Source organism: Pyxicephalus adspersus, chromosome 4 (genome assembly GCF_032062135.1).
Source record: "Pyxicephalus adspersus chromosome 4, UCB_Pads_2.0, whole genome shotgun sequence".
Classification (NCBI taxonomy): domain Eukaryota; kingdom Metazoa; phylum Chordata; class Amphibia; order Anura; family Pyxicephalidae; genus Pyxicephalus; species Pyxicephalus adspersus.
The window spans coordinates 103896750-103912198 of record NC_092861.1 but is presented as its reverse complement, the minus strand read 5'-3'; the positions used below and the strand labels follow the sequence as shown (position 1 = coordinate 103912198).

Here is a 15449-nt window from a genome sequence, read left to right as displayed (position 1 = left end):
AGACAACAGCATGGCTTCCCTTTTAGGGGCTTGGTCCCAATTAGTATGCAGTAACGAAATATGGTCAATAGACCTTCTTGTTTGGGCTTGTCTTTGTTGTATAAAGCCCACCTATTCTGGATATATATAGACCCCCAAAAAAGAATTAAGACTCATAGCTAAGATTTTAGTTAATATTTTAGGATCACAATTACTTAGTGAAATGGGTCTATAGTTGGGAAATTCCACTGGATCTTTACCCGGCTTTGGGATGACACTAATGACTAATTTGCATCAGGAAGCAAAGCGTTTCGGTCCCTTATATAAATACTCTATTAGATGTGGGACTAAACTTGATCCGAAAGTTTTAAAATAAATATTAGAAAAGCCATCTGGACCAGGTGTGCTATTAGATTTGAGAAGTTTGAGAACTTGTAAGGTTTCCTCTGTAGTAAATGGCTTTTCCAACAGCTCTTTGTGTTTCCTCTTTAACTTGGGGGTAACAACCTCTTTAAAAAATTGCTCTGCCTCTAAACTATCTGACTTTTATACTTTACCATAATGTTGATCATAGAAAGCTTGAAATTCTTTCATAATGTTGACAGGGTTCTCGGTCAGTCTACCGTCATTTAACCTAATTTTGGGTAAAGTGTGCATTTTCGTTATAGGATTAAGTTTGTTGGCTAATAATCTACCTGGTTTACCACTCCAAGTAAAATATTTATGGGCACCCCATCAAAGAGATTTTTTTGTCCTCGTAGTAAATAGTAAATTGGCTTCTGTGCAATTTTTTTCAATTTGAGGACGGAGGTCCGATATCTTAATGTTGAAATAGGATGGCATTGGGTTACCGCTTTTGGTACATAAAATTTACCCCGAGCCACACTCGGGAATACCACCAGGGGGGTTAATTGAAGCTACCACATGCCAAAAGCTGAATATCCAATCAGTCAATAAATTGTTTCCTAAGGAACTTTAAACATAAACTTGCAAAGACATATACTATTAGTTGACAGTCTACAGTGTTCACTAAAGATTACGAAGAAAATTCCAACACTTACATTTACTCCTGGGAAAGAACTTGCTACCAATGTGAATGTACACAGCACCATCTTTATCCTTTCTCATGTGTGATGGTGTCCCTCGTGTCCATGTCTCCCTAGGTAAACCCCACATGATTTGGAGAAAGCACCACCTGCTACACACAACAGATCCATATAGGACTTGCCGGCTGTCTCAACTCAATCTCACAGGATTCACAAATACCAGGGCCAACGGATCATTAGAAGTATCATTAGTAGTGTGTACGCACCTTAAGAATGTAATTTTGGCCAATTCCTACTTCAGATCCTTTGATCAAGAAGCATATTGGCTCATACCCACAAATTATATTTAGAAAACTTCCCTCTTTGAGGGATAAGTTAGTGCACACTCATTTTATACAGAAGTTTGATAAAAATAATGTGGAAACAAATGTAGGCACTTTTCCTTTTGGCAATTGTGGCCAGTGTAAATTAATCCATTAAAACGAGGATATGGTCAATGTAGGCATTTATCCCAAATTGAAACAGAGTGGATTGTAAATTCATAAGAGTTATTTATTTAGCCTTTCGTACCTCTTGATGCTACTATAAGGGAAAAACAAAACAACAGTTCAGGAGAAACAAAATTGATCTTTAACCACCTGAGCGTTACACTGATTTCTAGATTTCTGTTCCAAAAGCGTCACAGGTTTTCATGAAATTTTTTTTTTTAAATTGTAGACCTGTAACTTACAGAAGCTGGAGGAGCTGCAGGGACAGGGTAAGTATTTGCTTTCAGTTGTAATCCGATTGTCATACAATGTATGACAATCGGATTGCAATATAACGTTTGTTTACATTTTAACCACCTGGTGAGAAAAGTTCGGGTTTAACACTTTTTGCAAAATTTTTTACCCCGAACATGGTCGGGCTTAACGGCCAGGTGGTTAAAAGATCTTTTTTTGTTTTGTTTATATAAACATGATAAAATGTGGATATGTATAATAAACCTCCCAAGCTATAAAAACAAAATTACAGTTAACACAACAGAAACTTGAATTAAAAGTATTTTATTACAGTTTTCATAAAAATTCATACAACATGAATCTCTTGAACTATTTTATGGTAATCAATATGTTGACATTTCTCTCAGACTCAACACACCTTGACCAGTTGTTCATCCTGCGTGATATTCAAGTAGACCAGAGAAAGGCACGGATTTATGTTTAAATGTAGCATTTTTAAAGAAAATCAATCAAACAGGGATACGAGATGTGCAATTGCCAACTAGTTTGTAAAAGTGTGTGCTTTGGGGCTCTAATCTTTGCAACTTCGTAATCTTTACTGACTGGAAAGAAAAAGTATGCATGTCAGGAAGCCAGATATTCTAGTTACAGAAGTGCAACGTATCAAACAAGGACACACCTTCAAGACAAGTCGGTAATGGAAGTCTTTTAAATACATATGCAGTACACTAATAACATTACCACTACATTTTATGTTATGTATGAAAAAATGCAGAGTACAAATGGATTGTGTTGGCAAGGTAAGATTTCGTTTTACTGGAGGCATGTATTTCAGTAGAGAGACATCTCTTTATTCTGTTCCTTCAGTAGCTGTTTTTTTAGACATTCTACAAGAGAAAATGACATTATATTGTAAGTAACATGTTTGTTTTTTTAGATATATATTATTACTATGTCTCTGTAGTAACTGCACATTTCCTAAGGTTTTATTTCAAGCAATGCAAGTACAAAAAACAAAAAGAAAAAATATGGTGAACCAATTTTCTTCAGTGAGCTGACATCCAAGAGCATTGAAATTCCCAACAGTTTTCAGTCTTGCCCAGTTCTGTAGGTGGGCTATAGAACACCTTCCTATACATTATGGAGTTGAGGAGACAGGGAGATGTTCTGTAATCTATTGGAAGAGAACCGAGCAGAGCTGAAAATATTGCTTGGGGTTTTAGTGTAGAGAGGCGCTGTGTTGTCAGATCAAACAGAACACACTGCACTTCTATTACAAGAACAGGTCTGTTATTACATTGTTTTGTAAATGGATAAACTGAGGGGGAAAAATACATGCATTTCTGTCCCCCTACTAGGAAGATATTTGCCTAACGCCCCCCCCCCCCCTCAACCCTCCCCCAACCCACCGAAGAGATGCAACAAACCACAGAAACCTAAACCTTGTAAAAATATTTACATGTTTTTTTTTGTTTAAAACTGAAAGAGGGTGTATTTTGTTTTTCCACACAATAGATTATTATTCTAAAGACACCATCAAAAAAAAATAATTATCTGGTCTTAAATCTTTTACATCAAACCTTAGATGTAAAAACACATAGATTGTCAAAATATATGATTAGACTGTCAACATGGAGATCTCGTATGTGAAAAACTAAAATTCATAAAAACATAAAAGTAATTCAGTGGCGTGTAAATCGACATAGCAGTAAAGGTTTTATGTCTGGCTTAGTCTTCTTATATCAATGTTTACATTTTTAAGGAATTTTGGCCCACTTTTTCAACAATGAGGTTTGCAGGCATTTGTTAAGATCCCACAACAGCATTTCAGCCAAGTCTGGAGTTTGACTGACATACAACACCGTTGGTTGTCACCAAAACATGTTTAACTCTGCACACCTAAGCTGTGGTGCCATGTACTGTCAGGAACTTTATTTAAGATGCTAACTGAGGCCCGTAGAATCTGGACATATATAGCCTTTTCCCAAATTTCTCAAGTATTGTACAGTCCCACATTGGGGTGTGTTTGCTGGGAAATCCAATCCTGGAAGATTGGCTACTCTCTGTACATTTGCCAATTGTAAATTTTCTTTTTTACTGCAGGATGATGGACTTGAAATTGTTTGACAATGGCCTCATTACTCGTCGACTGATGAGATGTCATTGCCAAATCAAAGCCAAATGATCAAACCTCTGCTATTTTAAGAGGTGGTCACATTAGCTCATGATCAATTAATAAAGTGTGTTTGATTAGCAGCACCTGACTCCTAGTTACCCTATTCATTTCTGTGGAAGAGGTAAGGGTGTACTTTATTTTTTCCACATACTGTTTCTGCATTATGACCTAGACTATGTTTATTCATTATTGATTTCCATACATTCAAAACCTTTATAAAATGATTTATAACAAATTCATCACAACAAAGTATGGAGGGATGTTATTATAATCAAGACACATGGGGCAGAATTTTATATTAAAATAAATAAATATAAATAATTATATTTTTTACTGATAACATATTATAATACCATTAATAGAACAGTATGGGAGAACATTATGTTAATGAAGGATAGGTGAAGATTAATAATCTGCTCCAATGTTTCATAATAAAGTATAGGTGCAGTTACAGAGGATGGCTATTATAAGTTACTAGGTAGATCCTGTAAAAAAAACAGTATACAATGTACAGTATGTGTTTTTGCTATATGAATCACATTACAACAGTGTCACTTGCTGGCTACCTGAGACTTTTGCAGCAGCAAAATTTGTAATGGCAGGGAAAGAAAAGGGATGCAGGTTGCTTGAGTTCCAGTTAATAGGCAGTATACATATAATGGTATACATATCAACATTTTTACAACTGTACAATTTGTTGTTTTGTGTCATTACATCCACAAAAAAACAGCACCACAAAAGAATAGAATATAGCATAAGCAACACATGAGAAACATCACTTAGAATAAACTAGTCAGTGAAATAAGTAAAATATAAAGAATAACCTAGTCAGTAAAATATAAGAAATCATCAAGTATCTGGGTAAATATGTAAAGTATACAGCTAAAACAACTGCAGATAATAAAGCAATGGTCATACAGGAATACGGCCTTGAATGATAAAATGCATTATCTCTCTGAAATGTATTTTGAATAGACAACAGGGAGGGGGAGAGAGCAGGCAAAGGGAACAAAATGAGTGAGGAAGGAAATGAGAGAATGAGCAATGAATTCTAGGAACTCTTTGTGACTAATAAAGATGTTTAGGTTTGTGTATTACATCTAAAATTATTCAACAGGGGAAAAAAAAAATCATACAGAAAATCAGGTTCTCAAACTGTTAAGGGTTAAAACTGAATTTTATTATCGCCTTTCCCACTTCATCCAGCAAAGTAGGAGTTTGTATGGGTACTGGTCTATTTTGAGGCACTTTTATCCTTTTGGCTACAAAGTTCTTCTCAAAGTCTGGGAGTGCACAGAGAAATATTCATAACTGTAGCATCTGCCAGAAACCCAAATATGGAAGGCTGTATCTTAATGGAGTGTTTTGATCGATAGAAGTTCTGTGCCATCCAGGGGTGGCCTAGAAGTGAGACACAGGAAATAGACTGGAACCAATCTCTGACATATTCAAGGGCAAGATTACCTGTAGAACCTAGAGCGATATGATGTTTAAGAGAGGCCAAGTACGTGCTGAGAGACCATAAGTCATTGAACAGAGTGACTGGGGGAGATATGTTCCAGATAGACCCTATGATTTGTCTACACCAGACAATCTCACCAAGTCAGATCTCATTTAGTAATAATAGGGTCCAGGAAAGCCCCCTTTTGATTTGAGAATAATGAGAACATGTCAACTAAGCCAAGGAACATCCATGTGCCAAATAAACTGGATAAATTCCAGTTGGAATAGTTTAAATGGTTGGGAGGGCAGAACTACTATAAAAAGTAGTTTAGACCAGTGGTCGCCAACTTTTTCAGTCCCGCTGACCACTAAAATAACCATGCACAGGGAGCCGGGTGTCAATCAAAGGGGAAGAAACTTCGCCCGTAGTGACATCATCATGACATAACCCCGTCCACTCTCCTATTGCAGATCTGAGCCTGGGATTTGTATGGGGGACACCAAAATTTTCTCGTGGACCACCAGTGGGTGACTGTTTATCTTCAAAATGTGGAACCTATCAATGTAGAGAATTTATATTAAATGTAAAAAAAATTTAAACAGAATGTACTGCCCCCATCATTGTAGGTCACTATCAATGGCAATCAGAAGTGAAAGGAAAATTCAAGCCCACAATGTGGTTATTAATTGCTGGGATCCAAATTCCCTTATTTGTTGCCGGTTCTGGCCCAAAAGACACAGAGGCAATAAAGTAGACCGTAGTAGTGAAGGAGACAGAGAGAATCAGCGCCCTTCATTTACACAGCAAGCAGCAGAAGGATGTGGTAAACCGACACCATTCTAGGGTTTATCTCTGGAAGATAATTTTGAAAGTTTTTTCACCAAGTCTTTAATGTTCTTTGGAAATGATTGTAGTACAGGCACCTGCCACCCTCATACTTACCGCTGCTTCTCTACTATCTAATTAAGCTGCTCCATTCTCAGTTTCTAAGAGCCGATTGCTGATAAGAGCCAGGCGGAGGGAGAAGAGCACAGCAAACTAGGATGAGATCGGGACACAAGCTGTCCCTCCCCCATTCTATAGATGTGCCTAATCTTCTTTTGAAAAAAAAAAAACATTGTGTAAAAATGTGTCTGTCCTGTGGGCGTTTGTAATGACATCTTTGGAGCAGTCTGTTAGTTGTGTGTAAATCCATGATATCCTGCAACCTTACAGCTCTGTGTATAAACCTTCAGATCTTCTAAACTCTGTATGTCATAATGACTTGAAATTTTCAGGGTGCACAGGGAACACTCATAGTAGTAACCACATTTGTAGCACCCCAGCTTTTCAAGGATTCAAGATAGGAGATTCCAAATTGTAAATCCTAAAAATACAAAATTGGGAGTGCTGTTTCAAAAGCAAATGCGCCTAGGAGTTCCTAATTGGCAAATTGCTGACCCCTCCAGGGCCACTTACATAGAAAGGAGCATTTGGATGGGGCCACTAAGTTGACCTACTGGTCACAAATGTATACCTGTCCAAAACAAAGAAGGTGGTGCAGTGGAGGGTCACCTTCGGCTACCCCCACCCCCCCAATAAAATTTCATTATTATGGCAAATGCACTGCTTTGTTACACAATATTGCACACTTCTAACACTTGAACCCCAATTTCTCTGGAATGGGGAGGTGTAGGAAACTGAAAATGTGCGGGGAACGTCTGTGAATAACACCCCATAAAATTTCATCACTATGGCATTATTATAACATACAAAAAACTCCGCCCATCAAAACAGGTACAGTTATGTGTAACAGGTGTCTCCCACTTGCACCTGTAATTTTGTTTACCTGTTCTAAAGAAATTAGAAAATTTTTTTTGGCCATAAAATATGGGCAGTGATGGGGGGGCACTGGCTGTACTGCCCCCAACTGCTATCACATGCACGGTGCTTTTAAAGCATCACCACATTTTATTATATAAACTGTGACTTTCCCCTTTTATATAATAAAAAAAATGTGTTTTATTATTTGTTTTTTTTGGGGGGGGGGCCCTTCCCCTTCTGTCTTTGCTGGCCTGGTTACTGTATGGTAAATCTGCAGCCTCCTGGGATATTTGTGTCACATATCCCAGGTGGCTCTGGGCTTCTCCTTTTGAGCATGCCCGATATCAGGAATGTACTATCAGGGGTTTTCACATAATGTAAAAAAAAGTGCTCAATTTTTTGCATGCCCAATGAGATCAGTACTTGGTGGAATGGTTAGCATGGGAAAGGGAAGCTGAGCAACTGTGGGGCTCTCTGGGCTCAGTTCGTGGACAGGTCAAGTGAAATTTTTTTCACAAAAGTTTTGAGTTATCTAGATTTAGCGCTAAGAAGCCACATCTGAAGTCAGGCTGAATTCTGGCAGTAAGGTTGCATTTGCTGAGTTTTACTCAATTTCCTCTCTCCAGAAAGCACTGCTGCTTGAAAAACTGCTATGCCTGACATAGCTCAGCACTTATCACCTGTTAACAACCCCAGGTGCCTAGCAGTTGCCAAGTAGTCAACTCAGGAGGGGTAAATTTTTTGTTGCTAGTGTGAACTAAGCCTAATTGTTACACCACATTGATCACAATATTTTACTACTACAAGGGATTACACTAATAAATATAGTTTGAAGAAAATTTCCTGAATTTGTTTGAAGGAACTCAGTATCCACAGAAGTCTGCCTTGGAGTCAGCAGTGAATATTTTTCCTGTGAATATTCCTGTGTCATTGTATCAGTTTGTTAATTGCATCCCCCTACTTAAAGTGCAGCGCTGCATAATAAGTTGGCACCAGATAAATACAGATTAATAAAAACAATGATAATATTATTAATGAATAATAAACTTACTTGTATTTGATTAGTCGTGCCCCTTGAATGAGTTGAGCACCTTCATTTGTAAAGTGACATGCAAACAGAAGCCAATTTCTGGGCTGCACCTTGTAAGCAAACCTCATGAACAACAATGAATAGCAGGTGAGAGCTGAAAGTCAAACAATATGCATGTCATTACCAAATAATAAATATTTAAATAAATAAATAATTACAATAAATTTTATTGTTTATATTCGCTAAATATGAAATATTCTGCAATTTAATTAACAAGGCAAACTGGAAAAACCATCCTAACACAGGGCCATTAAAAATCATAGCAACTTGAAAGTTTAGTCACTGAATTTAAATGATCAACTAAGACTTTATGGGTATGTTTTTTTTTGTTTAGTAGAGAGAAATATATTTGGGAAAAATCACAAGCTACTGAGCATAGAATTGTCATCAAAAGTTTGTGCTATTTGTAAGGACTTTAACTGTTTGTCCCAATACCTTACGGCAATATGGCAAGACCTTTCCCAAGTTTTACCAAATATTTCATAACATATATTCATAAAGAATCAATTTTCACAATAGTTAAAATTTGTTGTGGTGGTGAAATTGCAATATATTGCAAGATTTAGGTAATCCTGCAAGTCTAAATGCAAAATGAAAATAGGCCTGGATAGAGTGCAATGCTATGATATGAAATGTAACCACTTAATTCTCCACAACTTTAGCGTCTCTTTAAAACCATTATTCCAAATTTCAGACAGTGGTTTTAACATTGCTGTATCCCATCAGTTTAAGATGACATAGAATGCAATATCTATACAATACACATGTATTATGTGTATTAAATATATATAGGATACTATGGAGCAGAACACAGCAATGCAATCTATCTACATTCAATCTACCTCTTCTGATACCAATATTTGATCTGGTGGGGTAAAGGGATTTAAAGTTTTTATATATTTCAAAATTTAATATTTATTATCCAGCACTCATCTATATCAAAAATTTATTTAAAACTAAGCTCAGGTAAGCTAAGCACAGTATTTAACAAAAACAAAGCCAAAATGGAGATGCCAAGAGTAAAAAAACAATGTACACCCCATGATTCAAAGCTTGTAGAACCAGTTTAGCAGCAACAACTTGAAGTAATCATTTTCTGAAGAATTTTAATCAGTCTCTCAAACTATTGTTGAGAAATTTTGGAACAGTCTCGACAACATTTCTTCAGTTCAGGCTGAAGTTGAGGCTTGCAAGCATTCGTTAGAGCAGAGCTCTCTTAATGGTCCCGCCACAGAACTTTGTTGGGGTCTGAACTGGGCTGCTGCATCACACCTTAGGCTCGATTTATAAAATAGGGAATCTGACATTCCCTCAAACATTCCCTTATGGGAATCTTCCAGGTCTATTTGTTTCAATCACAGTAAATGATTCCTACAAGGGAATGTTAGATTCAATGTTTTATAAATATTGCATACATTCTTTTTAGCCATTCTGTTGTAAAATTGCTAGTGTGCTTAGAAACAAAATCTTACTGCATGAACTAATTTCAAACAAGCGTTAGCTGTTGCACAGATTGCCTCACATTTGATCCAGCCCCTTGCACACAAGTCATAATTGTTTGTTTTAGTACTACCATGAACATATAACATGCTAATCGAAGCATAGTTCTTCCCAGCGCCTATGATCTGGGGGAAAGCACCCAGCACAGAAGATAAGAGCTGCTGATGAGAGGTGGGCGGGAAGCAGTTATCAGTGCTTAGCTAGGATGAGATCAGGACACTGCTGCCCACGAGTTTGAGCCACCCAGGTCGGCGTCTACAATGACATTATCTGGTGTGTGTGTGTGTTTACAGGCTGCTGGTCATATTCTGCAGCCCAATTACTCACTGTGTTCAAACCTTCATATCTCCTAAACTGTTGGTTGTAATAACTTGAAAAATGACCAGCTACTAGTAACCAAAACTGAAAATGTAGATGCAAGTGAGGGACACTTTTGGCTAACTCCCCCTAAATTTTCATTTCTATGATATAATTAGAACATAAAACTCCACCCATCAAAATGCACTGCCCTGTTACTCATAGTTGTCCACTTCATCTTGAACCCCAGTTTGTTTGGAACAACAGGGTGTATGAAAGCAAAAATGTAGGTACAAGTATGGGACACCTGTGGCTTACTCTCCTTACCATTTCATCACTTTGGCATGATTTGAACATAAGAAACTATGACCATCAGAACAAAAAATTGGTTCAATTATTGGAAGGGTACAGTCGTGTACCAGAGCAATGCATTTTGATGGGTAGAGATTTTTATGTTGTCAATAATGCTATGGTAAGAAAACTTTAGGTTAAGGGATGTAAGGATGTAAGTAAGGGATGTTAGCCACATTTTCCCCCTAATTGAACCTAAATTTTTGTTTACTTGGACCTCACCATTTCAGAGAAATTGAGGTTCAAAGTAGTTCTGAGAAAGTGGACAGTTATGTTATGCAGGGTAGCAGGTTTTTATAGGTACCTTGCACCTACATTTTTTGTTTCCTAAACCTACCTACTCCAGAGAAAAAGACAAAACAAAGAGAAGCAGACAGGGTTTGTGACCCTGGTATCTTAAAATTCTTAAATTTGAAATATTTGGGACCAATGGTTTAGGAAATATGACGGTTTAAACACAGAGCTGTTAGGCTGCAGAATATATGTCAATCAGCCTGTACACACACAGCTATCTCACTGTGCTCCTGCAATCACACACACTTTTTTTTTATTACCGTATTTTTCGGACCATAAGACGCACCAGGTTTTCAGAGAAGGGAAAACAAGAAAAAAATATTCTGAACCAAATTGTACCAGTGTAGTAAAATAGGCGAAGGCGGCGCCGATCGGCATCCATCAAATCAATCGGCGCCGCCTTCGTGGGCGGGCACAAGTGCCGCACGCTGGATCTCAGGGGAACACAGAGGAGGAACACAGACAGAGGCAGACAGCAGCCAGTGTCTGTGTTCCTCCTCCACAAGTGCCGCACGCTGGAACACAGACAGAGGCAGAGATCGGCGCAGCCGGGGACCGGCGGGGACACAGGTAAGAAAAAAAAATGCCCCTGTACCTCTGCATTCGGACTATAAGACGCACCCTGATTTCCCCCCACTTTAGGAGGAAAATGGTGCTCAACTCATTCAAGGGGCACGACTAATGGTCCGTCTTATGGTCCGAAAAATACGGTATATATTTTTTTTTTATTTATAGATTATGGGCAGCAATGGGACACTCATCTGCCATCATGTGCTCACATGCATGACACCTGTAAAGCTCCACCAAATTTTTAACATTATATAAAATGCCAGCTTGGGACTCACTGTAAAAGAAAAAAACACTTTTTCCTTCACAAAAGTTCTGCTTTATTTAGATATAGCCCTAGGGAGCCATATCAAAAGTTAGGCTGAATTCACATTGGCAGTAAGGTTACATTTACTGCTTCTTCACTCCAGGAACCCCTGCTGCTTGAAAAAATATAAGGCCTTTTTTAAAGCTTAGCAGTTACTACCTGTTATTATTCCCTAGCTCTGCCCTATATGCCTAATGAAGTTATTATAACAAAACACAGTGAGTGTGGGGATCAATTACCATCTTACCTATGGTTGATCTATGAAGCCATTTTTTTGGCAACTGAAAAAGATCATACAGTATTAAATATATCTTGTCTTAGGGTTGTTATGGTTCCCACTTTTTGGCCACCCAGCTGAAAAAAAAATTCTAGGAAGAACCCTGCATATTTTGACATTTAGCTCTTGAGTTATTTGCAAAATCTGAGCTTTGCAAGGTCTGGAATCAGGGATTTGCTTGGGCATTCATTCACTTCTAGGGAGAATGGCAATCACAATATATAGATCTCTTGGGGACGTAAATGCAATAAAAAATTATTAAAATGATTTTTTTCCCAACTAATTCCAAGTTACCATGAGCACTGTATACTGAATTATGCTTTTTAGTTAAAAACACATGTGCTCAGTTTGGATGTTCTACAACTAAAAAATAATGCCTATCAATTCGGTCAGAAATCTAGTGTCACTGTAACTTAAAGCACTACCCCACCCGACATCTTAAACCATGTTATACCCCTTCCTTGTTATGTGAAAATGTTTAATTTTTTCCAGACTGGTTTTTCACATTACCATTTTTTACCTGAATACAGAAACATTTTGCTAGTTATAGAGCAACCCTTTCCAGTGTTCTCCCCAGCCTCGTTTAGCCCGGGTGCACCACCCAGCACATTTCAGTAACCACCCGGCTGTTTTTGGGTGCATAGTTGTTAGCACTGCAAGCCGTGCCGGTGCCGCTGCTGCTTGTTTCTGGACTTTGCCTGTTTGCTGCCTGTCCCTGACCTTGGAATACATTCTTGGACTTTGCTTGTTACCGCCTGGTCCTGACTCCTGTGGTCAGCTGCCACTGGCCTGGGGATTGCTCTGGAGTGGCACCTGGCAGCTACCCCGCAGCCCAAACCTATCCTCACCCTCAGAGGCTCTAGTGAAGACCTGGTAGCTGCTTAGTCACGCCCCTCTGGAGTGTACCCGGTCAGTGGCACAGTGGGTCCACACCCGCTTGCATAACAATAGTGAACAATTGGTTCACAATACAGGGTATGCCACCTGCCAAAAGTTTCTTCCCACCAGCTTAAAAAAATTTCTGGGTTGAGCACTGCCTTTCTCCCTTGTTTTTCTGGATCAGAAAAATACTGTCAAAGTCAAACTACACAGTTTCATATGATTTTATATAGGGTGACCCCAGAATATCTGTGGACCTAAACTTCACATGAATCTATATGCTCTTGAACACAATACTGTGAATGCCAGCCAACAATACAACCACAGTTCACAATTTTAAATACTTAAAGTGTACCTTAACCCAGAATTTTCATCAACAGGGTAAAAAGTTTTTTTCTCAATCTACGTCACCCGATCTCGCGCCTGCACAGTGCGACATCAGGTGACGTAGGAAGAAGAAGAAATCTCCCGATGGACAGACTGATTTGCGGGATTAAAGGTAAGTGTGATTTTATAGTTTTGGGCTAGTTTTGGGTTTGCTTCCGCTTTAACTAATAGGCAGCAGAGGGTCTTAAAGACACCTATACACTGTTCCTATTCTTCTCAATTTTACATGGAATGCGTAAAATAGTGTTATATTTAAAGAGAATATTTGAAGTGAGCTCCTCCCTCCCTCAAAAATAAACCCTAAAGTTAAAGGTCTACTGCCAACCCCCTAGGTAAGTATATAAATCAAACAATAGAAAGAGAGCAAAGTGTTTTTTTTTTGGAAACCAATGTATTCAACAAAACAAAACAAAACCCTCTTCCTTTGGTTTAATTTAGATAGGATTTGGTAAGGTTGAAACAACTGTCTGATATACTTAAGTCCAAGCAGCACCTGAAACTAAAGAAACAAATATTTTGTAAACCAATCTTAAAAAAATAAATAAAAGAAAGGCTTACCAAATGTCATACGCCCACTGATGATCTCTGGTGACTTCTTCATATCATTAATAGCAGCAATTGGGAGTCCCCAGTTAGCTACTGGTCCCCAGAAGTGCTGTAAGGAGTTACATATACATTTATGCATTACTATTACAACCTTAACACTAGAGTTGTATCCAACATTACTAAAGCGGAAAAAAAATGACATCAATTTGCAAAGACTAGTATGAAACACCTGCATAAGTCATTTAAGAATTTACACAACTGTAAAAAAAACAATATACACTGCACTGAAATTAATTAGAATTAAACTGGCAATTAATTAGAAATTTAAGGTTTAAAATTGTATTTCCACACAGAAATTTTTTTATGGTAATAGGGATCCCATGGATCATCCACTAGAAACACTTCAAGCTTAATTGTGGATATTGCCAAGGAATCATATAAAGAACACATTTACGTAATAAGAAAACTTAACATTGTCACACACTGTCCTAATTTCTCTACAGTATCCAACATAAATTCAATCAAATGGTCTATACATGTAGTATAAACCGAGTGCTAGATGAATAGAAAGGAGTCCAAGTGAATTTAATGACTGCATCACAAAAAAAGGTAGTATTTAAATACTCAAATATTTGATAACTGGCTTGAGGGAAAACAGACTTTGTTGGCTGAGGTCATAACTATAGGCATTCATCTTTTTTCTCACTATCTAGTACAATTTTACCTAGGGAAAGAAGGTGTGGGCGTGGGTTTCTCACTTGTTTGTCACCTGCTTCTGCTGAAGAGTCTAAGCATTCATAGCATCACTATTCTTTCTGTGAGATCCTGGGGAAAAACTTAGTAAATAAAATATGGGGAAATGAAAATCGTTTGATAAAATCTAGAAATTGGTTCTAAAATATTATTTCCCCTGCCACTGGGCACCTAGGGGAAGTAATGGAATTGTTCCTTAAGTGATCTAAAAGTCCCAATATTCCCAATTCCCAATAGGACTTTCACAAGAAGGAACTACTGTACGATGCTTAAGAATCATCATATGATATTTTGACTACTTAGAATTATACTAAACCTTGTTATAAGGTTTGGCGACTTTCCCACTCTACAATATGGAAGCCTGGGAAAGAGATATGGTGAAAAATCCCCTGGCAACACAACGCAAGCACATTTACTTATTTTCAGTACTGGAGGGCTGGTTTCCCTAATCTTCTTAAAAGACCTCAAGAAATGATAAAGCATTGAAGTTTCATAAGAGATGGCCTTCTGAGCACAGAAAAGGAGGTCCTGCTCAAAAAATGTTGGCTAGCGACTATTTTCCCATGATCTTGCAAGACAGAACACGTAAGGTGATCCACCTCATCAAGTTTCTTGATAATCACTGAAATAGTAAAAGTTATGAGATTTATTTAAATAGAACTGGCTGACATTCAAAAATCCGGCAACCTCCGGACCTGTTTATTCAGAAGAAAAAAAAACAAAAATAACCCAGCTAGAAAGCACTTATGTAAATGTATAGCTATTTTTAGAACAGTTCACAAAAGTAGTGATAATATATTCACCCCAGGAGTGAGATAAAAGACACTGATCTTTGTGATTGGCTAAACTGTAATATTGGCTAATGTATGACCAGCATCCCTTTATTTTTAGGGTAAATTAGTTAACCTTAACAAGGTGGATGAGGAAGTTAGTGTATTTTGGAAACAGTTTTAGGATACTGTAATAAAATATCTAATTTTTTTTACGCACTTTTTTAAGAACATTATTTTGAGGAAGAAGATAAGAGGGAT

At 37.7% G+C, this 15449-nt stretch overlaps 1 protein-coding gene across 1 annotated transcript; it reads right to left on the bottom strand.

Moving 5' to 3' along the window:
• Window positions 1-2055: 2055 nt before the first annotated feature.
• On the bottom strand, window positions 2056-13835 carry LOC140329105 (mitochondrial pyruvate carrier 1-like). Its single transcript, XM_072409202.1, has 3 exons — window positions 13678-13835; window positions 8222-8354; window positions 2056-2634 (listed from the first exon to the last, which is right to left on the bottom strand). The coding sequence occupies exons 1-3, from the start codon at window positions 13802-13804 to the stop codon at window positions 2598-2600; spliced, it is 297 nt and encodes a 98-aa protein (XP_072265303.1). The 5' UTR covers window positions 13805-13835; the 3' UTR covers window positions 2056-2597.
• Between the last annotated feature and the right edge of the window lie 1614 nt (window positions 13836-15449).